We start from the raw sequence: 26,308 nt of genomic DNA on the forward strand, positions 1-26,308 counted from the left end.
AATTTTTGTGGTAGGGGAATAAAAGTACTCTTTAAGACTGGATATGAAACCGACATGGATACTTGTACACATGAGGACAAATGAGAGCTTGCGAAACAGTAATGACCAACTCGTGTTTCGGTGGCCGTGTGTTGCGTGTTTTGGGGGACGGTCCGGGACACTGAATGTTGCTAGAAATATTGGTGTGTTGAAGGCCGCTACGATTACGCATCCCTTAACAAAAATCTCCGAAATCGGATTCTGCATGGATTTTTTTCAATCGCTTTTTCTTCATACAGTTATGTCTAACAATAAAGCACGCTTTACAGTAAGGTTAGTAACATGTCTTTGTAGCCATATGTTAAAGCTCCCCTGATTATATAGATAGCTTTCAGGTGATGTCATGAACGCAAAACATGGCACAAACATGGCGGCTTCGATGATACCGAGGCTGTATAATGACGTGGTCGTTAACCAGCTTTAGTGTGACAATGACCTCTCTGGAACGTCATTTTGCATCTGTGCGTGAATAACCAAGGAACCAGCATGTGGCGCACTCTTAACTTTAACGTGACCTTACGAAGTTCGCGTCGTATCATGTTGGTGCATCAATGTGGCTGTTGACCAATCGTTCTGACCGACTGTTGACTGACTGACTAACTAAGCATCCGCGGCGGCTTAGCGCTTAACGTGATTTGCTGTTTCAGGCGCATGTCATCGCGGCAGCGGCGATCTCAATTCTTCGAAGGCGAAATTCTAGAAACACGCGTACTGTGCGATTTCAACGCAAGATAAGGAACTCCGGGTGGTGTAAATTATACGGAGCCGAACGCTACGGCGTCTTTCTCATAGTCTCGGTACCTTTGGGATGTCAGCCTTCGCGGACGAAGCAATCGAAATTGCATTACTTGAGGTTTCAACTATTTACTCTGCTGTAGGTCCTTTATTTGGGCGAATGCTTTAGATGCTTCACCATACGCGGAAATTTACCGATGTTCCGCGGCGTCGACGCGGACACGAGTGATGAAAAAAAATATCACGTGATCACATCGTCATGACTTCGGAGATCGCGAGAATTTCTGACGTCGCATCACGTGATCTCACATGAGATCGTCATCACAAGATATCGTTGGTGGGCCAAACGCGCATCGATCACGGAGGCAAAGCGAAAGCGGGGCATGTGTGGAAATCTTGCAACGCCTACGATCTTGGAGGCAGAACCATTTTCGTTGTGTTCTAGAAGCTTGAGGTGGGTGGCCGGGTAGGATCAATACGTCGACTCAAACGAAAAAGAAGATGGCTTTCGCTTTCGTTTCGTCTTAGTGTAATACATATGAGATGTTGTATAGTTTTTTTCGCATTGTCTCACGGCAGTGCTACCTACCTACCTACCTACCTACCTACCTACCTACCTACCTACCTACCTACCTACCTACCTACCTACCTACCTACCTACCTACCTACCTACCTACCTACCTACCTACCTACCTACTTTTCCGTCTCTACGTGTCGGTGCTCTCGTGATTACCCACTTAATTGGCGTAAACAAGAATTAGTGTGGGAGGGTCAGACCGTTTGCATTTCCGATGGAGGCGGAAATGTTGTAGGCCCGTGTGCTGAGATTTGGGTGCACGTTAAAGAACCCCAGGTGGTCAAAATTTCCGGAGCCCTCCACTATGGCGTCTCTCATAATCATATATATGGTGGTTTTGGGACGTTAAACCCCACATATCAATCAAGGGTCAGACCGTTTGACGTATACGACTCGCTGGTCATGACTTGAATGATGTCAGAAACCCGTCGCGTACGTTGCCAAACACTTTCAAAAAAAAAAAAAAAAAACGCCAGGCCTGCGCGGAAGGCGCAGCACAGTCATAGCAAAAGCTAAAAGAGCGGCGTTTTAGAGCCTTTTCTAAACACTCAGTGGGTAACTGCTGCAAGCACACTTTCTGTGTACCCACTACCGTATTAATAATAATAATAATTTTTGGGTAGCACGCCGGCATTGGCTATGCTATTCTTCGTCATTCTTCTGAGAAGTGTGGTATCTGCTGAACACTTGCAAGAAATTTTGTACGAATTGTTCATGCAGTGGCTGATGACGATGAGGAATTATACTTCAAGTGGGTATGCGCCACAGTAATTAGGTGATCAAGAACAAGTTTTTGTAATAGGTTAGAGCATCGGACAACGCACTCGTTACGCTATTCGCATTGTGTGACGCCTGGTTGTTGTTTTTTTCGCTGTTCTAAAATGCTTTATTACTCATAATAATTGCCATTACTTTCTTGATATCAAGCCTCCCTAAGGCAAGTTTGCGAACAAGACCCAAGAACTGGCATACCTCAGTGGCACAATACTGGGCTGGCACGCAGCGGGCCCGGGCTCGAGCCCCACTGGAACCTTGGCGGTAGTTTTTTTTTCTTCTTTTTTTGTGCGATAGTGGTTACGGACATCGGCGGCGGCAGCGGCGGACAACTACGGTGCCACGCATGACCCGAGTTGTGATCTCATAACAGCTTTCGCTGTAAAACAGTGGCACATACCCGGGGGCAAGTATGTGCCACTGGTATGTGGATATGTGCCACAGGCGATATACTTCTTATATCTACTGAGGAACGGCGAGAACACACACGGTAATTTTAACGCTTAATCGGTAAGAACAAGCGGACATCTGCAGAGTTGACCGGACGAATTCAAAGAATAAATGTCATTATCCCTGCAGGAATCGAACCCTAGCATTCTACGTGGCAATCAAGTATTCTACCACTGTAGAGCCACGCCAGGTGTCGGAACTACCTTTCAAATAGACCCTGATGTTCGTGAAACGTCAGTTGTGGTTGCATTGCTAGCTTTGCAGTTTCCTAAACTATACATATGTACTCTTTCGGTACAGCAGTTAAGTCGGGTTAACATCATTTGTAGTCAGGTGTCGTCTGCCTATGTTTATTTATGTAGCAGTGTCCAGGGCTACGATCCTCGCGAGCAGCAGCGCTTCATATCAGCTTACCGCTTATGGTGTTGTCGATATCCATGTTGCTGTTGGCATCGTTACGCAACTGTAAACAACTGGTTATATCAAACATACGTGGTTGTTTAGCTTGTGCTTGTGCGTGCATTTGTACATATCTATAGGGCTACTTCGTAAAGTTTTGCCCAATAAAAAATTACAACATAGTGAGCTTACATGCGCATGCTTCGCATAACATTGATTCCCAAGGTGTGTGGGATCTGCCGAATGTTTTTTTTTTCTAAACAGGCTGAAATTCCTGCCTTTCCTATCTCTGCTGTTTCTTTCTTCGCTATTAGTACAGATACAAATCTCTCAGATTCCTCTCGAAAGATCGAAAGTCCTTGAACACGGGATATCTGTGGAGCGTATAAGTTTCGCCAATTGGTGTTCTCTTCAAGGCAGACACATTAGCTTCAGTGACGCTCGAAGTTCAAGGATCTTTTTTTAATCTCGTCAAGCTTTCATTTACCTCTTGAACTACTGCCCATATATCCCTCAAGTGCGATGCTTATTGGAAATGGCTGTAATGCCTGCGCACTGCACCATGCCCAATGGGCCGACGGTTATCAAAAGTGACCCCTCCCCCAAAACACACACGTAAATGAAGTTCGACAGTTCATGCCTGTTTCTCAGTCAGAAAACAAAAAATTAGGGGGGGGGGGGGGGGGCATCACATCGTGCATGTGGACGGGCATGCATGCGTATGGTCGTGTGTGCGTGCGTGTGTGTGTCTTCGGTAGATCATGTGGGCGTCCCGGCCTGACAACCATGGATGTCTATAGCGCTGCCGACGTAACTAATATGCCAATGTGAACTATCACTGAAGCACAGTTATTTGTAAACAATTATTCTGGGCGCACGCTGCATAGCGTGAGTCTGTGGTAATTTAGCGCGGATACTTAGACATTCTCTGTTATTGAACGAAATTGCATTGAATAAACAATGGCATCACGTTCATTACAAACCTGCCTTCGTTCACCGTATGAAACCTTGAACTGCAGAAGTGCGTGCACCTGAATCATTACTTGACGTTCTCTGTAGCTTTGTATTGTTGGAAAGCCCCCTTTTGTGATAACATCCGCGGTTTCGCCTTCCTGTATATTTCCTGAAGTCCGACTTGCCTTCCAGCAAGTATCGAACGTGGTGTATGATTCTAATGTTGCATACAATGCTAACCACGGCGAAAACATAGGCGGGCGCGTGTTCGCCGTGATTGTTCTCGGCCGAGATTCGTTTTCGGAGAAAATAAATAGTAATAGGTGCCTGTATACAGAGTAATGATAGTGTACCTAGAAAGGAAAAGCTGTATGATCTCCTCTGCAAGGCCGCACGCTCCCATGCCGCTTGGTAACGATGTACGGCGCCCTCCCCCCCCCCCCCCTCTTGAATCGCAGCCGCACTATCAACGGTGCAGAAAATTGCTCGGGCTTTTCTTCGTTTTCATGAATCAATGAGTGATCAGACTGCTTACCTTTTCTTTGTTGTTCTTTGTTTCTAACTATTTTTCCCGTTAAGGCAGCCAGCTTGGCTTACTCTTTATGAACAGCCCTGCTTACCTATTTAACTCGGTGCCGCCTGCCCTTGCGAAGCTTCAGTGGCAACTAACAGCAGAGATATTTGAGCTCCAGCTGTGGCCGTGATTACCGCTAACAAAAAACTCCCCTCGGTGAAGTGGGAAGGAAGGGAGGAGAAGAAGAGGAGAAGGGACAGTGAAGAAAAGGGACTAATGAAAGAAAAATTTTGAAATAAATGAAATAATGTAAGAACGATGAACGAGAAATTTTGGCTAGCCGGGAGTGGAACTCGTGTACACGCGGGCTGAAAGTGAGCATCATAACAACTGGACTATGCAACCATGTTTGAAGGAAATGCATTTAGTGAAGGATGGTATTGTGTTATTTCTATGCGTTATATGAAATAATTGTTACGGGCGAGACAAAGATAAAATTAAAGAGAAAATAGAGAGATAGAGAGACTGAGATGAACAACGAGAAAGAGAGATACTGAAAGGTGGAGAGTAAGAAAGATAAAAAAGAAAAATAAAGATGGTATAGGCGAAAAAAATATTTTTTCACGTTGCATCAGGCCAGGGCTGTTTCTCAGGTTAGGTCACGTGAGTAGTGTGTGCACGAACGCTATAATCTGTTCCCGATGCACTGGGCGCCACAGCACAGGCACGTGTCAGACCACGATATTGAAATGCTCAAGTTGCAACGGGCCTCATGATGCCTCTTCGAAGGATTATGCTGTTAGCATTTATGAAGAAAAGCCTCAGAGATGACATCTTAGGCCTAGAAGTGACTGCATTCATTACATGATGATGGTCTTGTCGGCGGCGCTGCGCCAAAGCCTCGAAAGCTTCGTTGACTGGCGCATCACGTCCAGACTTACCTTCACTTCTTCCACTCAGGACAAGCGCTGTCGAGTCCAAGGATGAACACGCTTCTGCTAGCAATGAAGCTGACGCTTTGTTCCTACTACTGAGTCAAAACGCAGCCGTGCCTGATAACATTGACGCTTCTACCAGCAATGCAGATGACGCTTGGCCCGAACTCCCCAAGTTGCATGCGCCGGATTAGCGACATCAGACTTCGACAGTGAGGGACACTTCATCGGCACCTCGTGAACTGACGGACGAAGACAGACCAGTTATCGGCATGGTCAGTACCCTAGTGAGTGCTATTAGCCCCGAGAACGAACACTGGCGTCCGCTGCGGTAGTGACAACGTGATGTCACGGCAAAGACTAGCCTTTTCCGCCGCCGCTTGTCTCATTTTTCTGCGCCTGCCGCGTACCCGCTCTTTAGCGATACGTTGGTGACTACTCCTCAATTGCGTCACGCAAGTCCCTCAAGATGTATAGTGAAAGGTTTCATAATTATTAAAAAATATTGAGCCTGTAAAAAGTTTGCATAATTTAGCTTATGTTAGGCAGACTCCCATCTGAATGGCAGATTTACAGTGAAAACTGTTGTTTTCGTTGCGTACACTAAGAAATGGGTGCTGTAGAAAAATATGCCAAGCGGTGGTAACATGATTACAACCAGGCATAGACTCCGGGATGGCAACATATGCGTGCCGAAGTATCACAAATGAAATAAGGATGTTTCCAGTTCAATAAATACATTGCGATTTACCGTGAAAGTCGCGCCTACATCTGCGAATAAAATAAAATGATTTGACAGAATTCTGCTTTCTCCAACGGATGATTTTACTCGAATCTGACTGTCATAAGCACACACTTCACATATTCTGAAAATCAACGAAGTTGTACTGTCGCACGCAAACATTTCGGAAATGTTGGGATACTTTACTCGGACCTCAACAGTCGCCAGAGATTGTGTAGTCGTATACCGTGATTTGCGTGAAATGCTGGCGTAATCTACCGCCGCGCCACAAATAGTAATGTTCAGTTAACATGGGGGCACCGCTGATAGCAACTATTCCAACACAAATGCTAGGAAGTCTAAGCGAACATTTTTCATCGCGCAATCAGTGACGTGGCCCAAGTAATTAAACAACCCTCACCTCGATGAAGCCATGGCTAGTATCGTACGCCATGTCCACCTACAGGTAATCAGCTGCTAGGAAAATTAATTTATGAGGTGACTATCTAAACTGGTAGTTATGAGTGCGACCACACTGATGCTACGATTCTGCACGAAGACATGTAAAATCTGAAAGCCATGAGAATTTCCACACTTAACCTCAATAACTTCGGTGAAATGAAGCTCCAAAATTATTGCGAGAGAAACATCAAACTGAACGACGTGTAGACGAGAAAAAACAAACAGTGGTGATGGTATTATACGGCTGGCGCATAGGAGCTATTTTGCGAGACTCGCTAATGCAAGCGAACGCGAGTGTTGGCTCACCAGTTATAAATCAGTGTCCTTAGATACGTGGATTCTTCCAGTAAAAAATAACCCTGGAGGAGGGTAAAGCCTCATATCCTCTGTAGGAATCATTCATGAACAGCTCAACCTAATATTGTAAATATTGTTGCTGGCGTTTTTGCTTTTCACACCCGTCGAAATACGGCTGCCGTGGCTAGGATTGTAGTCCTTCATCGGGATTAGAAGCGCGACACAGACCTTTCCTTTCACATTGCCTAGTGTCGAGCATGCGATTGTGGGAAGGCAAAAGTAAGCATTTATTGTTTTACCAAGAACATTACAGATTTTGTTTTCGTCATTCACGTGCAGCTTGAAACGAGCACAAAGCGAGCGCAAACGGCGGAACAACGCACGAAGCGAGCGCATCATTATGTAGGCGCGCGGCGACGGGCATCGAATGGTCCGTGCCTTGGGGTCACCCAGACCTCCCACCAGGAGGCGCCACTCCGAATTCTCGGGACTAAATCGCGTGCTGCTCAGCAAGATGCAGACACCGACAGCTCGAAGCGTGCTGAAACTGCTAAACACTGTCAATCTAATTCTCGCAAGCCTTCAGAAGCATATTGCTGGATAACACTAGCAGTACCACCATGGCACCACAATCGACAGGATTCTGGGTGCATGGAACCACTCATACAAGTTGTTCAAAAGAGCAAGTGCGCTGCTCTAACCTAATCCCTTAGACTGACACACCTTTCTGTGGTGTTAAACGCAGAAGTGCCGTAACTTTGACGGCGAAAGTGACTTTTCTCTCCTCTATTTCTTTTATTTCTCTTACCCCCTTTCTCAGTGCAGGGTAGGCTACCGGGCTCAGCCATGGTTAACCTCCCTGCCTTTATTTCGTTTTTATTCTCCCTGTCTCTATATCGCTCCATTCTATCGGCTACCTGGAATGTGAAGACCACCCACCTAGGGCTTGCACGGCGCTTGTCCAGAATAAAATTTTATTCTCCTGCCTCTGATGAGAACCAATTTAACCCGAACGGTCATGATCCGAAGGCAGGCACTTCGAAGTGACACAGTTAAATGCTAACAGCCATGTGTAGGGTAGCTAAAAATCGCTTCTATGTTGTTTTAATTTACACTGATTTCCTCAACCCTCGCAGCTATAGTGGTGCTTCGTGTCTGCGATAGCAAAGCCATGCCTAATTTATTATCACTGATATAGCGATGATAACGCAGCATAGCTCCAGATAGACCTTGAGCGAACTGTTATACTCTAAAATGACCCGTCTTGGTTTCTTGATAGCGGTAGCGCAGCGCCGCTGACCTGAAGGCCACCGGTTCAATTTGGTCTGCACGTCTACGAAAGGAAGTGAAGTAGAGTACTTTATTTAGAATAGAACAGCGTACCGCATTATATGGACACCCTGTGCTTTTTTTTTATTTGTTGTGTGTGTGCGTGCTAACTTAAAGTATAAATTTCTCACCAGAAAGAACTGTTGACGAAGTATAGAATAACACTGCTCTTGCGGGCCCAAGAACAGGTGACGTAGGATAGATATGAGCTGCAGCTGCGCAAAAAAATTAAAAGAGCCCTGCTGTGAACTTAACTCTCCTTGCCGAGAACTCTTTGTACCGGAAACTAAGCACCAATAGAAGTGTATCACCGACTCAGGTATAGACTCTCTTGATGTCAGCAGAGGCTATATACGGTGAGTTTGGTAGCCTGCTGGGAGCGATTTCATCGAGCGTAAATTTTCGAAAGGGTGCACTTGAATCTGGCTTAACGATTTCGATAAGGAAGGCTTTTGGAAGAATTGCCACTGTTCAGCGATAAATGACGATGAAAGAAATTCATTCAAGCGTAGCGCGCTCAACGCAGATTCCCCGTAAACAGACCTCGTTCACTTAAGTGCCGCGAATTTCTGAACGTGCGATACACTTATTTCTGTTCTCTTCGAAGCGCGTGAATATTGGTGCTGAACAAAGCGTGAAAATTCTAGCCAGTAAGATGTCCTTCTCTCGGAAAGTCATCTTCATTGGCATGTGGTTTTTGTGCTCATGACCTGATGCAAGTTTGTCGGTCGCTTGCGAATAGTAAAAACGGGGTTCTGTCTAATTCATTCATCGTACTTTAACGTATTTTTGAAGCTTCGTAGTTTATGCCTATGGTTTTTTGTTGATGACACCTATGGCGAATTCACTGTTTGCCTTTATATAAAAAACATTATAATCGCATAGTTTGACATAGATCTGTTGCTTTTTTATATTTATTGTCAAATACCTAAAAAACAGTGGCTCATAATCCGCACAGAAGAAACAGCAAAAATTATTTTAAGCTCTAGAGGTCTAGAAACAGAACAGAAGCTTAAAAATTTGAGGGCACTGTGCAAGCATACACAATGTACTTTTGATGGTTGCGTAAAATAAGAGATAAAAAGATTGATTCCACGCTTTCCCCATTGTGACTCGGCCACCACGCTTGTAAAAGTATGTGTGCGTGCGTGCACGGGAACCTAAATACACAGATATATAATTACTTATTGCTTTTATTGATAATCGGTCAAGATGGACTGAAATCGACCCCGCGTAATCGAAATTATCCTCAAAAACTGTGACTGCCTCTGGTTGCCTCCCCTTTTAAATGTGAAATTCAGTGGTTTGATTCGCCTTTTTCAGAACCGATACACATCGCACTCTCAATTACATCCGTAAGAGCACAATCAGGAGCATCAATGTTACTATTCATCATGTCTAAGAGGAAAGAATCAACTCACTGACTATCTGCTGTTAAGTGAAAAGGCAATCGTCGACGAAAGAAACGTAAACTGTGCACTCTTCTTTAAATTGCCTGTGAAACGGTCTCTGATTGTACGGCTCTGCTCGCACAATGTTGCATGCATATACCGCAGCGTGAAACTCGTCAACGGGAGTTCTGAAATGATGCAAGTCACAGAATTCCTTCCTCTGACGTCCCACCCCCTTCAAACTATACATTGCCAAAATTTTCAGAGCTTCTTTCGTCGCGTCTCTTGCCCGACCTGCTTCGAATGTCCCCCTTTCGTATGAATTTCCGCAACGGTTAACGCACCTGTCACAACATGCTGCTATATAGTACACAGACGCACAAAGGAAGCTGCTTGTCTCACTCGAATCATCGCGGTGAGTACGCTTCTCTGGTCGACCAGCTTCAGGAAGCGCCAGACAACCCGCATGATGGTTACAATGCTACTTAAATTGACTTTCGTGCACAGGCTTTTAGCCGTCATGCTTTTGACAGCCGTAAAATAACAAACTGGGACTCCAAGAGAAGTGACTTTTCGGCGTTGGTGGTCCGTCGCGTTAATCACTTCAGAGAAGAAAAAGAACTGTTAGGAGGATCTGGTATTTCGCACAATTATTTTTGATAGTGATGACATTACCAGGCCCATAAAGTATTGCTGTTAAACTTATTCATGAAAGCAAGCTACCATTGTTTGTTTTTCCTTGGCCAATGGCTTAACCCACTACTGCGATCTAATGGTTACGGGACTGGGCAGCCGACCCGACGATCGCGGGAATTACTCCCGGTTGTGGCGGCCGTATTTCGATGTAGGCGAGAGGACCGTGTAGATGAGTGTAGGTGTGCACTCAAGAACATGAGAGGGTTAAAGTTTCTGGAGCCCTCCACCACCTCGTAGTCATATCGTGGTTTTGGGAACTAAAAAGGAAAAAAATATTATACTATTATCAAGATGTCCGTATTGCTGTGCTCAGCAACTTAAATGAAAGGTCGGACAGATAAATAAAGCTCAGTCTAGAGCTCGCTTGCAGTTTCGCTGCAGCATGTGGCGTATTTAAACATTCTCGCCCTTTACATCTTGCCGTCGCGTTTGCGAATGAATGTCGCTTTCAGAAATTTTGTTTATGCGCTATACAGGACTGTCATTTTTTTCTTTCAGCAACATTTGTGACTCAGCTATGGAGGACGCAAGATCCCCGGGACAATTATTTTAATTATAACAACATCTGTGGTTTTACGTTCTGAAGCCACGATATTGTTATGAGAGAGACTGTAGTGGAGGGCTGCGGAAATTTCGACCATCTAGCGTTCTTTAACGTGGGTTGACATCGCACAGAGCAAAGCCTTCTGCCATTTTGCCTCCACTGTAATGCGACTGCCGCAGCCGGCATCGAACCCGCGACCTTCAAGCCAGCAGCTGAGCACCGTAGCCACTGATCCACCGGGGCGGACCGCGGGACAATTTTCCAGAGAGCTGGACTGTTCGCACTGCGCATCATGCCGGGATGCGTTTTGTTTGAGAAATGCTTCTTATGCTTTTTAAGCATGCACTGTTAGGCACACGAGCTCCAAGTGCTCGTTCGTGTTGGTCTTCTTTTCCTGGATGCATTCTTCAGCTTAAGGTCTAGTCTGCCGTACGATATGTAGGAAGAAGTGGAAGGCAACTGAATGCATAAAAAAGATGGAAAGTTCGTTCGAATGGAAAGCCCTTCTCACCTACGTTGAGTTGATAGTCTGCTCATGCCTTCCGACGAAATGCCTTTTTTTTCGTTGATTTGCTCTACTGGCCGTCTACACTTCAACTGCGTACTGAAAGGTGGGAAAGGCTGAAGTACAGAGTGCTTCATGGCAAGGTGCTATGCTACAGTATACGATAAATTATTTCACACTTGCTTTATTATCTGCGAAGTGTGCCTTGCTGCTCGATTCGTGCTGCACGGGAGACGTCGTCTTGGAGCACAACAATTGTGTGGGTAACCATATCTGGGGTTCAGTGTCCCAGAATCACGATTTTATTATAAGATAATATGGTAGTTTGCGCTTTTGTGCGATAACTACGCACGAACACTGCTTTGTTTGCGTTGTATCTATGCGTCTTCGTTGCTGAGAACAAGCATAAACATTGCGCTCCTAAGACATCTTCCGTGCAGCGTGAACCGAACAGAAGCGCACCCTATAATTTGCGAGAACAGTTAAATTGACGTTTGTCTGAAAGTTATTGAATCAGAACGTGAACAACGCCACCGCATTTGAGATTTATTTATTGTCCTACTTCTACAAACGCCATAAACATGCGTTTCCTCTGCTATTTATAAATGTGTTTCCTCGCTACGAATGCGAATTCGTAAGGTGCGTAAGCTATCGCACGCAGTGGTTCATTAATTGTTGGAGTAAGCATATCACAACGAACGCCATGGGCGCGCGATAACGTAACCACGAGCGAAGCGTGGCGAAAACAGGATGCGAAGTGAGTGCATTCGACCCGCCGGTCAGGCAGACTGGAAACAGAAATTTACCAGTGAAACTGACGCGTGCTACATCTATTGTTAGCTGCCGCAAGCATATCATGTTCAACGCTTGGTGGCGCTGACCTCAGTTCAAGCGAGCCGAGGCCACGCATTGGGGTGTTAGAGTTAAAACGGCTGACGGCTGTACGTACTTGCTCTAAATGCGGGTAGAAGAAAAGAAAAAAAATTGCTCTGTATGGAGCCGCACTAATTTAGTGAGTTATCGTCCAGCGCATTCTCTGATTTGTCTTTGTGTGCATCGCCTTTTTCTTCGTTTCCTTTGTATATGTGCAAGTGGACGCCCAGAAACAAAAGCGTGTTAAACCAGTGGAGCCAAACGCAGAAGGCCCCAAGTGAGGGTGTAGCATCTCCTTGCCGATATGTAGACGACTTTTTGAAGCCTGCGAAAGTATTGGAAGATCTGTTCTTGCACGTTCCACTTAAGCGTGTCGACAAGATCACGATCTGGAAAAGGACACGAAACCATTTAGGCGTCCCTTTTTATTCTGCTCTCCGCGTGACACTTCGTTCTTGCCAGTCTTGTATGCTATTTGCTTCGCTAGCTGTGAGGCGCCACTGTAACTACACACGCCACTCCTAATTAAAGAACGAGATTCGCCGTTTCTGTTGATGTCGTAGATAGATATGTGGGGTTCAACGTCACCATATAATTACGAGACACGCAGTAGTGGAGGGCTTCGAAAATTTCGACCACCTGGGGTTCTTTAACGTGCACCCAAATTTGAACACACGGGCCTACAGCATTTCCGCCTCCATCGGAAATGCAGCCGCTGCAGCCGGGATTCGATCCCGCGACCTGCGGGTCAGCGGCCGAGTACCTTAGCCACTAGACCACCGCGGCGGGAATCAGTCGATGTCGTAGTCTATCGGCTCATCGTGCCTCTGCTCTGCTGATTCATGGTGTTCTATATCCGATACAAGTTGTTAAAATGAAGTTGCCTACACTGCGTGGGCCACAAAGGCTCTGGCTTGGTTGTTACGATCGCCAAGTATACCAAACATTTATTATTACATAGGCCGACAGACGCACCTTCTTTCCGTGCGAAGCTATCGCACAAATTCTGTGAATATTTCACGGGTCATATGCGGAGAGGTAGATGCATCGTGTTGGGTACACTACTCGGCCGCGTATACGCTCAGATGTAAGACTGTTGTTTTTACAACCAACGTATGCACCAAAGCACCAGCCAGAGTGCTGTAGGTAACTTCGTACCGTCCATAAGACCGATTAGATAGACTGTGACAATGACAACTGTCGCCTCTGAATTAGCTGCGCCACTTCGACCCTCATATCTTTATACTTAATATCTCTTCAAGCTGCTATTCCTCTTTAACTGCGGCACTGGCTGAAGATCACTTTGTTTTTCAACTTTTCTGTTTTTTGAATGTTTTACTCTGGACTTCATTTTCTCGACGAGAATCCTTACTTCGACGTCCGCACGTTCAGTCCGTGCTAACCAAAGCACATGCGAAGATGAATAGACCAATTACTGGTCTATAGGCAATTAGGAATGCTAGCCGCTGCTTCACTTTTGCACAAAACTGCAAGGTCTCTTGGATGTTTGCTGCTCATGGTTCTCGCTTTGCAGCATACTTGTTTGGCGTCTGCTGTTGGCCGCTGTCCCGTTTTCTATCGTTTTTTTTTTGGGGGGGGGGGTATTTTTGTGGAGTATTGCATGCTTTCGCATATCATTCATGAAGACAATGCAGCAGTTCGTGTCACATTATTGATCGAGAGGTGCTGGTCATCAGATCCCACGAAACGCCAAGTTCTGCATTCGATTGTTCGCCGCTTAGTAGCAGGAGAAAACTGCGACGTTTTTTCCGCTTTTTTTACGCACGAACTTACCCCTCTGCAAGAGGAATTTGCAAAGCCACTCCTCAGTGTAATTGATGAGTCGATCCATCACAGTAAATCTAGCTTATCTCGCTCCCGTTGCGGTAGCAGAAAAAGTCACTTGAGCGCTCGCTAGAATCTGAGCACCCTCCTTTTGCGCTGGTCGGCCGGTAGCTGCCTTTCACGGGGATCAACTGGAATAAAGTAAATCGCTGAAGCTAGGTCAACGAAAAGAAAGAAACAAAGATGCGTTCCGGCAAAAGAGACATTTGCACCGCCTGGAAAAGCTCTTGTATGATCCCTCTTTCAGAGTAAAATTCTCGGACGTCGCTGAAGATTGTTTCAAGTTTTATGAAACGCTATAACCTGCTTTACTGAAAGCCTGCACATTCTCTTGGAACAATCCTATTTACCGTGCTGACATTTCATCTCCACATGCCGCATTTATATGAGCCTGTATTGCGGTTTCATAATTCGCGCATACGCACTGTGGCGCGTTTACTGTTACCTGAATTTAAACCTCGCCAAACGTTTTTTTCAATTTATTTTAACTTTTTTTGCCCCGTGGAACGTACTCACGCATCTCACGTTCATTGCCTCTTTTATCTTTCTTGGCGATGCACATCAAAACGCCTCAAATGATGAAAACCTTTCCCCTATCGCCGGTGTCATCAGTGATGTTTTCGACCAGACATCAAAGCGCGCGCATCAAGCAAAAACAACAAACAAGAATGTTTTTTCGGTGTCTCGCTGATTTTATTAAAGAACTACAAAGATAGCGCTAGATGAAGATAAATGAAGGGCGCAGAGAGTATTTTGTTCGCTTTTTTCAAATGGCGCGTAACAAAGGAGCTGGTCTCTTGCGTAGGCCCCGCAGACGCGCAAAATTGGAATTACCTGCTCGTAGGGAAAAGGAGTAAGGGGATGCTGACGTGCAGTCATTTATGAAATATGCGGGTACCGAAAGAGTGGAGATAATACGAGATAGCATGTCCTAGGAAAGGTTTATGTAGAAGCATTCCATGAATGTTTTATGTATGTAGTGTGTGTATGCGTGTGCAAGAGTGAAAGCGGAAGAAAATGAGTGATCATCATCGTTTTGCTGCAGTGTTTCTTATACAGTATTCTGGGTTTCGTAGTTTTGCTGCATCAAAGGATTCTCCTTTGATGCAGCGAATCTGTCCCTATGGCGTGCGTGTATTTTAATTGGTTGGTCCCTCTTTTCCTAAATGATAGCCTATGGGTATATCCGGGGGGGGGGGCACATATAAAAAAATGTGTGGCATTAGGCGCCAGACGGAGGTGGATCGATATATATAGAACTCGCCTTCGCCGGAACCTATAGAGAGGTTGTGCACTGAATAAATTGGGGTGGGGGTCGACATTGAGATAGTGTACCTTGGAATGTGTGAAATGGCTGCTAATATATATATATATATATATATATATATATATATATATATCATAAACAACAGAAGCGTTTATGGTGAAACAAGCGCCAAAAAATACACACACTCAGAGAGGACGCAGACGAGTGCTTACTAGCAACTGAAAATTTTATTTCGAAGCGAACACTAATAAATCCATAACACGCATGTACATCATTCCCATCCTCCCCTGTCATCATCAACAACGTGGTATACCAAAATAATCACTTTCATAATCGATGGCACACAACCGGAAACAAATACGTGTAAAGTCCCTCCAAGAACTAAGGAAATAAAACGTAAAAAAGAAAAAAGAAAATGCACTGGGTTATGTTACGTCCAGAAAAGCGAATTCCGCGTCTGTTAGTAGAACAAACGCTTGACTGACGCAACTGTCACCTCCTTTTCTAATTCAATGCGCTTCCATTATTTCCCTCGTTGTCCGCTTCTTGTGCCTGTCAATTATTCGTGTGCCTGAAAATTTCGCTTGGCAGGTGCACTCCTTGCAGTGCATCGCTACACAGTAAAAATTTTTACACCCAGAAGGGTGTAAATGAGCTTATCTCGTGGACGACACCCTAAGGGTGTTAATTCAGCACCTTCCAAAAAGGGTGCTTTACCATGCACCCTTAGAATAGGGTGTACATGTAAAAAAACTGTAGGGTGTTAAAAAAAACACCCTTAAGAAAGGGTGCCTTCGATGTCCATCACTTTTTTAGCACCCTCTGAGGAGGGTGCGAGAAGGGTGCACAAGGGTGTTGAGTGCCCATGGCAGGGGTGGCGAATACTGCCACCAACAGATATCAGCATGCACTGATTAAACACTACTTGACGAAAGTGGTCCTGATTATCGATGGCGCACCACCTGTTGAGCTCCATTCATTGCGTGTGGGCAAAAATATAAACGCGTACAATCGTGTATGAACTTGTGCTGGATCTATATATACTTCAGTGTATATGCATAATGTGCGTTACAGAAAATGAAGCCTTGCTGCCCTTGCATATTGTGTTTATTTAATAGGCAAATAAAACAAACTTTTCTTCTGCCACACAACTTTTTCACCAGATATACGTTCATGTATACGTACACTACACATGCAACAACTCAAATGTTTATTATATCATTTCAGTTTCACTTTATTGACAATTCTTTGCAACATACAATTACACTGGTTTCAGTTTAGTATACTGCTTCAAGTACATAGAGACTACAAATGAAATACACGCTAATATATCCCTATAATTCTTTCAAGTATCTACAATCCCAGTGGTTTTTAGTTTAATACTCCTTCGTGTACACAATCGGTTAATAGGAATGAAATACAGGCAAATATATACTTATGATTCTTTCAAATATATACAATCACCATGATTTCACTATATACGCCTTCATGTACACAATCGTTCCCAAGAAGTGATGCACACAAAAATATATATGTATAGTGTTTTCAAATGTATACAATCACCGTGGTTTAAGCTTTGTATTCCTGGATGTATAACAATTGGTTATGAGAAATGATGTACATGCAATCATATACGGGTTTTCGCACATATAACTTTAGCGAATACTTAAGAAACCAATACAATGATCAGAAACACAATATGCTAAAAACGAACACAAAACTGAGTCAGGACACACAAAAAACAAAAGAGGTAATGCATAATTATGGCTAATGACACAGCTGGGTCACTTTATGACAAATGTTCCAGCCATTTTGGCAACCATCTCAAATGTATTCGAAAAACTCGTGCTGCATTGAAAATAGTGAACTTCTGGAATATTTAGGAGAGGAAAAATATTTGGTCACGTGGCTGCCTTCTGAACTTTCTGGAATGCCGTCTAGGTGTTGTATGTGAAAAATTTTATTTTAAAAGCACCGCTCCTTCTTTCCATACGAAACTCCGTCTACGTGTTACGTAACAAGAGCTTAATTTGGGAGAGTTGGTTTATCGTGGTTGTGTGCTAGTCACAGCGCGACAACTTTAGGAAGAGACAGAAAGGACAGGAAAGAGCACAGACTGTCAACTGAATTTAATGAATGTGCTACGAGCGCTTTTATACGGAGTACAAGAACCGTGTTCATGCGCGACGACACGTGTGAGCACTACAAAATAATTTTAACTGTGAAAAGAATACTCCCTCTCGGAAAGGATAAGTGAACGTGTAGTGATGCACTGATCATTGGTTTACCTGATAAAAAATATTTCTACAAACGTTAAATTGGCATTAAGTAAACCTATTCTCGTGACAAATGGGGCAAGATTGACTATTCCTGTTGCTGTTTAGTACACACACTTTTGAAAGCTTGCAAGGGGTGGAAAACAACACGCTAATATCATATCTGCTGGCTAATTTTCTAGTTGTGAGACGCGTGATGTGGTATAACATGCAAAGGTTTTGGTCATTGTTTTTTGTTGGTCTTGTCTTCTTTAACTTTACTTTCTGCAGGAGGGTTTTGCAAACGGGTGTGAAGATTCTGTTGGTGTCCTGTCTTCTTTAACTTTACTTTCTGCAGGAGGGTTTTGCAAACGGGTGTGAAGATTCTGTTGGGATACCCAGCATCTTTTAGTCTTTTAATCTGGTTTTTAAGCCTGACCTCACCCTTGTGCTAACATGACTTCTGAAGGGTGGCCTGAATACATGTGGTATCAATTCCTCTTTCTATTAATTTTGAATGCCCACTATCAAAAGGCAGAACATTCTTAGCACTCCTGGGCTGATAGCACCAGCCAATACCCCAACAGCATCATCACACTTGTTTGCGAAACCCTCCTGCAGAAAGTAAAGTTAAAGGAAACAGGACCAAAAGAAAAAGAGAATGACCAATCACCTTTGCATGTCAGATGGTACTACGTACATAAGGTGTCTCACAATTTTAGGAAAAGAGCCAGCAGATATGACATTGTTGTTTTCCACCTCTTGCAAGCTTTCAAAAGTGCATGTACTTACAGCAACAGGAATAGTCAATCTTGCACCATTCGTCACTAGAATAGGTTTACTGAATGCCAATCTAATGTGTATGAGATACCGCTAACTCGTGGAAAAGTAAACATAGGACAAACTGGGCAATGCATCAATTATCAAGCAAGACAGCATGCTTCAAATGTTAAGAAGGGCTATAGTAATCTCATGACCGGACACCAAAAAGAATGTAAGTGTAGTCCTAGGTTTCATAAAACACGGTTTTTGAAAAAAAAAGCAAGCAGAAAAATGAGAGATTTTAGAACTCTTTATCAGGAAGCCAAGGATCAATGCATCAGTACATCTTCACTTATCTTTTCCGAAAAAGAGTATTCTTTTCTCGGTTAAAATTATTTTGTCATGGTCACACATGTGTTGTTGCAGATGAGCCCTGGTCTTGTGCTCAGTATAAAAACGCTCGTAGCACCTTCAATAAAATTCAGTTGACAGTGCTCTTTCCTGTCCTTTTTGCGATAAGATTTTTATTACAGAAAAGAATTTCATTTTCTTACAGTTTAGGTATAATGATGAGTTTTCATTGTATCACAACATGGAGCAAATTGCATCTCAATACGGACAAAAATCACGATTTTGTGAAATTCGTGATATTTTCTCGTATATTTCAGCAGCTTGAGAGGTATAAAGATATTTTTTCCTCAGAATATACCTTCTTTGGAGTAAGTATTCACCGCTCAGATATTCATACAAAGTGCAATATTGCAATAAAAAATGCAAACATAACACATTTTGGCTTTATTCTTGGAAGCGAATGTGGCAAAAAAATTGCACTATTATTATTGAGATTCAAATACCTTACAGAAGCACATTTACTTAACAGGTAGACCGAATCTGCTTTAGAAAAAATAAGCGGTAGTTTTAAAACAAAATTTTCCACAAACAGCACACAGACGGCATTATGCCAGGAAGTTATAAGCCAGCCACATGAACAAAACTTTTTTCTCGCTGAAGTATTCTAGCAGTTCACTGTTTTCAACGCAGTAAGTCAGCACATTTTTTTTTCAAATACAATTCAGATGGTCGCCAAAGTGGCTGGGACGTTTGGCATGGAATGGTCCAGCTATATTTAAGCAAAATAACTTACACAAATAACAATATTTGTTCGTCTACCATGAACACACTAGAAAAAGTTGTTCAGGCATTGTGACACTAAAATTTTCAGCGTCGTACTGCCTGAACAACTTCTTTGATAAACTCCAAACTCACGCCGAGAAAAAGCCGCTCAATCACGGTGGTTGTTAAAGGCCTTGCGGCCGTAGACAATGTTGAAAATAAAAAAAAAATCAACTCATCAGTGCTGTCACTCCTTCCTTCTTCGTCATTACTGACACGGAAGATTTTTCGGTTATCCATGTGGAAGTTCAGGAAGTAGGCTTGCTCTAGGCTGGGTCCAGGGTAGACTACGCAGGACGTCAGCGGCACCCTCTCATCCTGTAATAAGAGCAAATATGACTTCTCATAAAAAATTTTCGTGCTGTTCTGGCAGCACCATATATAAAGAATGTGTAGTGTGTATCCTTCGAAATGGCGTGTAATTGACATCACACTGAACTCGAAGCATACAACCCATACATTCCAATAATTTCGTATGATAAAGATAAGAGTTTTCCAGCATACAGCGAATTCCCGAAATGAGGTGAAGTGTAAGACTACAGCTCAAAAATGGCACTTACGAAAGCCTGAACTCACTTAAGAATCAAATTCCTTCTAGGGTAGTGAGCCAGTGTGAAAAACAATTCGTAAAGTACAACGTTTAGAACATGTAGCATTAATCAAAACGCACAAGAAACTTACCTCTTCATGTACAAACAGTGAAGACATCTCTGCTTTCTCTTTTACATGAGAACAAATGATCTTGGGCGTGGCACTAGCGAAGAGGTCTGCAAAAAAAAAGTAAAAGATTTACTTACTTAAATCACGCCTCTAACAATCTGAGGAACTGTTACAAGTCACCCATCAGTGCAATTCTGACTGCCTCTATAAGGGCATCAAAAATGAACAATTTTCTCGTTCTTTCTACTCTCACAAGACGCTCCGTCAATGGAATCTAATCCAAATTTGACGCTGTGCTTCCTATTTGCCTGCTTTCTAGACGTAGGGCTGCGAACATGTGTTTTGTTCACCTAATCTAGCACAGAAATTCGTCATCTATAATTCAATCATCTTAATTCATTGTAATTTGATAAAAGATGTGATAGCTCGTCCAGTTTTTAAAGAGTTGCGGGCCTGCAATAGGCACTGCCTTGCACGTATGAAAGTACTTCTTTTAAAAAAAAATTCAAAGCTTGCTTTCAGAAAAAGCGTCTGGCATATTTCGACAACCAAGCCCATCCTCTGATGGCAATCAGGGGCACGCTATTAGCGATTATTGACTACGAAATTTACAAACGTAACCCGTGCCTAAATACTCAGTTAAACACAATCACGCAAGTAAGAGCGCTCGAACTACACCAACGCGCGCGGACGGCGACTACGTTGCAGCAGCCATGACTTATGCTAGAGAAACCGCACATAGCTCCAACAGTCACGTATACTCTCTCGATTCTGTTATAACGCCGAACATTATCGCAGATGAAAGCAAAGCATGAAAACAGCAAACAGAAACGAGGGAAAACAACGCACGGCGATGGCCACAACAACGCGCCTTTGGAAGTCTGCTAGATCTTTCCCTGTTGCTGGTGGCACTTGTCCTAAATAGCTTAAAAGACCGAGGCGCACGTGCTGGGAGCATCGCGGCATATCAGCACCTCCAACTATACCGTCTTTAAGCAAAAAAAAAAGCCATTTCGTACAGTGCGCCTCTGTACATAACTTTTGCTTTTTCTTTCTTTTTTTGCGCTTACACCTACAGAAGCACGTTGCACATTTGAGTATTAATAGAAATGTTATTACGATGTAGCCCAAAGCACATCTTAAAACAATATCAATCACTTTTTGCAGTGTAGAGACAATGTGCGATCAGCAACTAATCCCGCCCTTGTTAAGTGATCACATCCCTCACTGTATGAGTGATGCAGGCACTTACACAACATCGCGCATAGCAGTGTGAACTCGTTAAGTCCCACGTTTAATCGGGCATCTGCAACAGGCCCGCGAACGCATGCTGTTGTAAATGGCTGGCAGCCTACTTCGGCAGAGCTGCTGCAGGCGCCCAGCTAGCGCTGTATGATTACTACCTAGGAAAACAGTACACTCACCGTTAACAGGCCCACGTTGTCCGTGTCCGCCACTCCATGAATATTCCTTAATCCGAGCGTCACTTCGAACACGGTGCCATGCGTGACCACCATTGAATATGCGCCTGTTCGCTAGAACACACACAGCGACCAAGACCCCCGACCAACGCAACGCATTTGAAAGACTGATGAGACAGAGAGGGCAACACTGAGAGAGAGAAGGAGGAGGCACTGGCGGCGGCGTGGCGGCGCCGCAGCTGCCGACGCAGGTGTTCGGTGACGCAACTCTTCGCTTATCTACGCCGCCGTTGTGGGAGCAACGCTGGCTGGGTTGAGCGGGGGGGGGGGGAGCGGCAAACCCGCCAAGACGGCGTCGAAAGGCAAACGCTATGGCGCATACGGCGGACGGCCGTTCAACGCGGAATGACTCCTTGTAAACGGCCACTCTCCTTCCAGCCAGTCGTACAGCGACGCAGTTTATTTACCAGCCTCGGGTTCTTTGAGTATTTTGACGGAATGCGATTGCAGTGGGCGATAAATAGTGAAGCAAAACTTGCGCAAAACAAAGTGCACCATGGAATGGCCAGAAACAATAATTATTTCGTCCTCGGTGGCATTAGCGGGAGAGCATCGCTACACCTTTTTTCAGAGAAATTTCTTTTTGCATTGTCTGTGTCAGGCGATTCCGCGTATGGTGCCGCAAACACTGAATGCGTAGTCGAAGCTGGAACAAATTAATCCACAGTAGCGGATGTTTAGAAGGCTTGTCATGCACCACGAAACGTGCCGAGGTTGTTATAACAAACTTTTTGCTGACCACATGATCAGCACATAATTCCATATGGTTGCCCAATGAGCTAGCTAAGCACCTGTAGCAAAGGCAGTGCACGTTCTTGTTAAACGTTGTTAATATAAACGATGGTTGTGCATAAGTGCAGTGACAGCTTTCCGTGGGAATTGGTCATAACCCACGTTTTCGAGCGTAGAAGCGCCTCAACGGAGCTAATCAGTTACCACAGCAAGTTCGTAAGCAATGATGAGGTACGAAAATGTGCAGCTGTTTTCCATGTACTGAATAGTTAGTGTACAGTGCCTTGACCACCGCCTTTTCTTAAGCCACTTCCCATATAGACTCCCAGTCTGAACAGGGGTGGGACCTTAAAGAAGAAGCAGTGCCCCCCCCCCCCCGCACACACACACGAAATTTGAGGGCGCACGGGCTGATGCACACGCATACTTATTCACAGGCGCACACACATACACGTATACACACATACGGCAACACACACACGCGACCGTAAACGCACGCATGCATGGGCGTACACATGTGCACAGGCACGCTTAACACAAGCACGGACTCGCACATACACGCGCACGCACACATGCACGGGTGTACACACAATCGCGCTTACACGCGAACACATGCGCAGGCTCACGCACACACACCCATACTCGGGCGAACATTGTGTCCCTGTATATAATCCACAGCAAACATGTAGCTTATAACCAACGCTAAGGTGAGCTTTCGTAACGTGGATTGCAGTTAATTGCCATTATAGATGAAACGCGATTTGCTTCTGCTGGCATTCTGCTGTATTCGGAGAGCACCTTCACACATTCTAAGTCAATTAGGCCGTCATTTAACGCAAGGTCCACATACTCGTGCAGTAGCTACGCTGCTCGGCCGCCAATCCGAAGGTCGCGGGTTCGATGCCGGCCGTGGCAGTCGAATTCTGATGGAGGCGAAAAGGTAGACACTGCGCGATATCAGCGCTTATTAAAGAACACCAAATGGTCAAAATCTCTAGAGCTTTCCACTACGACGACCCTCATAATCATATCGAGGTTTTTGAGACGTAAAATACCAAATATTATAATTATGTGTTCTTCTTATGCTGCATATTCCATCTGATGAATAGTCACCTACACCCTTCTCAGGCACAAAAGCACCCTTAGAGCCTATTTTAGGGTGCTATCGAGGCAAGCACCCAAACAAATGGGTGCTTTTTTTTCAATCGACCATTTATGGGTGTTGAAGGGTGTTGCAAAGGGTGCTTTCTCGTAAAAGCACCCTTTTTACACCCTTTTGGGTGTAAAAATTTTTACTGTGTAAGTGTGAGTAAGGGGTCCCCTTTGGTGAACTCTCATGTTCACGCAGGCGCAAAATCAGGCACCGAGCCGTCTGACCGACGTATTTCTTTCCGCATTTGAAAGGAGCTCCGTATTCAACATCTTTTTCACTCAACGTACCTCCTGCCATGTTTTATGCTACATTCTCCCGTTCCTTTCTCTTTGGCTGGCCTCTCTACTGCTGGGCAAATCTTCGATAATTTGTTTTCAGCGGAAGAAACAACCCGCATGCCATACAGTAATGAAACTTTTTTTCAACCGATGTGAAATGTTGTGCAGATACGGGATGACCACTGTCCGCTCTTTTTCACCCTCAACTTGTCTCACCTCTTCGTGGTTGCCGATCATTGTCTTTTTCACTTCCCGACGATTCTTCTCACAAGCCAATAGGATACAATCATCGTGGTAACCAGCTCCTCTCAAGTGCTTCATTGAGTGTACGCATGAGTTTATGAGGACAGCTTTGATGCAAGAAGTTGGGATCCCATTCTTTACTGTCTTCGAAGGTGCCGAATGATAGCTCAGCAATGGTTTTCCGATCTAGGTTTATACATCGAATACGTGTGAAAAGGAGATAACTTAATGTTTAAGTCCAGAAACAGGATGCATCGTTCATTTGGCACCTCAAAGGTAAACTGTAGGCTGTACCCGTTTTTCTTAAAAGTTTTGAAAACATTAACTAACGTTCTCATAACCAGATCGTTTTTTACCAAAACAAGGCAGTCATTCACGAATCTTAACAGCTTCAGATCTATGCCATCTAGCTCCTTATCTCCTGCTGTGTCAATTTTGCTCACAAAAACATTGCACAAGATTGGGGCGACCCTAGACCCAATGCAAATCCTATCCTTCTGGACGTGCAATTCTTCATTCCACCCCACTAGCGTGGAACTCAGATACATTTCCAAAATCTCCATAAAACTTTCTACAAAAACACCACTGGCGTTACATAAAAGCCACTTCATCATTTTTGTTTTTGATGCACTCTTTTACGCTTTGTAGTAACGGACCATGCGGAACGAAATAGTACAGATCGACGACATCAATACTGACGGCATCAGAGACCTTTACACCATCTCTCTTTAGATAGTGTATGACTTTCATGAAGTTGGAAACCAAAAACGGATCAAACAACCGGAGTGCTTTCAAATGTTTTTGTAAAAAATTGGACACAACGCGCAGCCAGGTGCCCCTTTCTGAGGCAATGGTTCGGAACGGAAGGTTTTCCTTGTGTGTTTTTACCCTAAAGAACGCTTCCAGCAGCAAGCCCTTTTCCCCCTTTACCGCTGAAGACAACCTGCTCAGGTTTAAGTCAGCTAGCTTCGTAATGGCCCGAAGTTTTACAAGGCTGACCTTTTCATCAGCTTTCCGGAAATTCTTATCTATAGCGGCCTGAGCCTTCTCCAAATATAACTTCTCCGGCAAAATCACAAAGCAACTCTCCTTATACAGAACCACGATACGACTAGCGCTTTCAGACAGGTACTTAATCACAGGTCCAATTTTCTTTGCTATGTGCGGCATTACATTGCTAGACGAAAACACTCACGCAATCAGTACTGCACCTCAGTTTTTCCTTCTCCTTCACACTGCTTTGCACAGACTGGGCCACTTCCTATTTCTTTGCACGGGAGAGAACTGGTTCCACACAAAACTTGGGTCTGTGTTGAAGAAGCTTTTTATGATAGTCGGGCAACGCCAGGTATTCTAGGATCATGATCTTTCTTTCCGTACTTGTGCGTCTTTTCTTCTTGAGTAAACCTTGTTGTGCCTAGTTTCACAAGGCTTCTGTGGCACTCTACGACAACCGTAGGCACTCTCGGTAGTGGCGGTATCTATTTACACTCTGACTGCGACAGGCCACTCGCAAGCATTTGAAGTACCGAACCTGATGGCTCCATTTCGAGGACAATTTTTTTTTTGCATAAACGTCTGCTGTTTCCACGAGTATGAGCCAATAACCCGCACAAAAGTTGCACATCCGAGAGGCAAAGCGACGCTTGGTTGTACCATGAAGCAATGCGAATCTTACAAACGTAGAGAGTGATTCACGAGGTGGTGGTGTAAGGGTTAGAAAGGAAGGCGGTGTTAACGCCCGGAAAAGGGCTCTTTGTACTATAAATTACATTTAGGATGATTGCCAGTTGGGCGTGTTGGTAAAGGTTCGTTATGAAGCACGCCCAACTGGCAGTCATCCTAGAAGCGTTTAATTCGACATTTTCGACCAGAGTCTGGCCTTCGTCAGGAATGAGTGCACATTGTGTTTGCGGTGACATTTATAGTATGTTGAGTAAAAAATTACTCAAAATACTATGAATGAGATCGCGAACAGAATGACAGCTGGAGCAGAGGCAAGTGTACTTGATGGTTTCAGGATGACAAGTGGCATATACCACGGCATGAGCCAGAACACTAGATCGGCGAATCTAACAAACTCGAACTTAGCACAGATAAGCTGCAGCACAACGCGAAAGGTCAACGCGACAGATTTCGTGGGCAGCTTGCTTCGAGTCCGTCTAAAGAATCACACTTGGTGGGTGTTGTATCTTGACGAGCGGTTGAAGGGCAGCAAGACCATGACCAAGAGCAACTAACCCTGCTAGTAAGGATGCAACGGG

General features: G+C 44.3%; 1 protein-coding gene across 1 annotated transcript; it reads right to left on the minus strand.

The window, feature by feature from the left end:
* Nucleotides 1-14,057: 14,057 nt before the first annotated feature.
* On the minus strand, nt 14,058-24,038 carry LOC142775150 (uncharacterized). Its single transcript, XM_075876488.1, has 5 exons — nt 23,974-24,038; nt 21,582-21,745; nt 20,179-20,264; nt 19,714-19,815; nt 14,058-14,171 (listed from the first exon to the last, which is right to left on the minus strand). Exons 1-5 carry the CDS (start codon nt 24,036-24,038, stop codon nt 14,058-14,060), a joined length of 531 nt encoding a protein of 176 aa, XP_075732603.1.
* Between the last annotated feature and the right edge of the window lie 2,270 nt (nt 24,039-26,308).

The sequence above is a fragment of the Rhipicephalus microplus genome, chromosome X (assembly GCF_043290135.1).
Source record: "Rhipicephalus microplus isolate Deutch F79 chromosome X, USDA_Rmic, whole genome shotgun sequence".
Taxonomy (NCBI): Eukaryota; Metazoa; Arthropoda; class Arachnida; order Ixodida; family Ixodidae; genus Rhipicephalus; species Rhipicephalus microplus.

What these genes read in the sequence shown, in the direction of transcription:
- LOC142775150 (XM_075876488.1), bottom strand. Translation starts at nt 24,038, where the DNA reads ATGATCGGCAACCACGAAGAGGTGAGACAAGTTGAGGGTGAAAAAGAG. An exon ending in GAGCGGACAGTGGTCATCCC is followed by an intron (nt 21,746 to 23,973) that starts GTATCTGCACAA and finishes CTGTCTCATCAG; the next exon opens with TCTTTCAAATGCGTTGCGTT. An exon ending in ATAACCGAAAAATCTTCCGT is followed by an intron (nt 14,172 to 19,713) that starts GTCAGTAATGAC and finishes ACTTTATTCCAG; the next exon opens with TTGATCCCCGTGAAAGGCAG.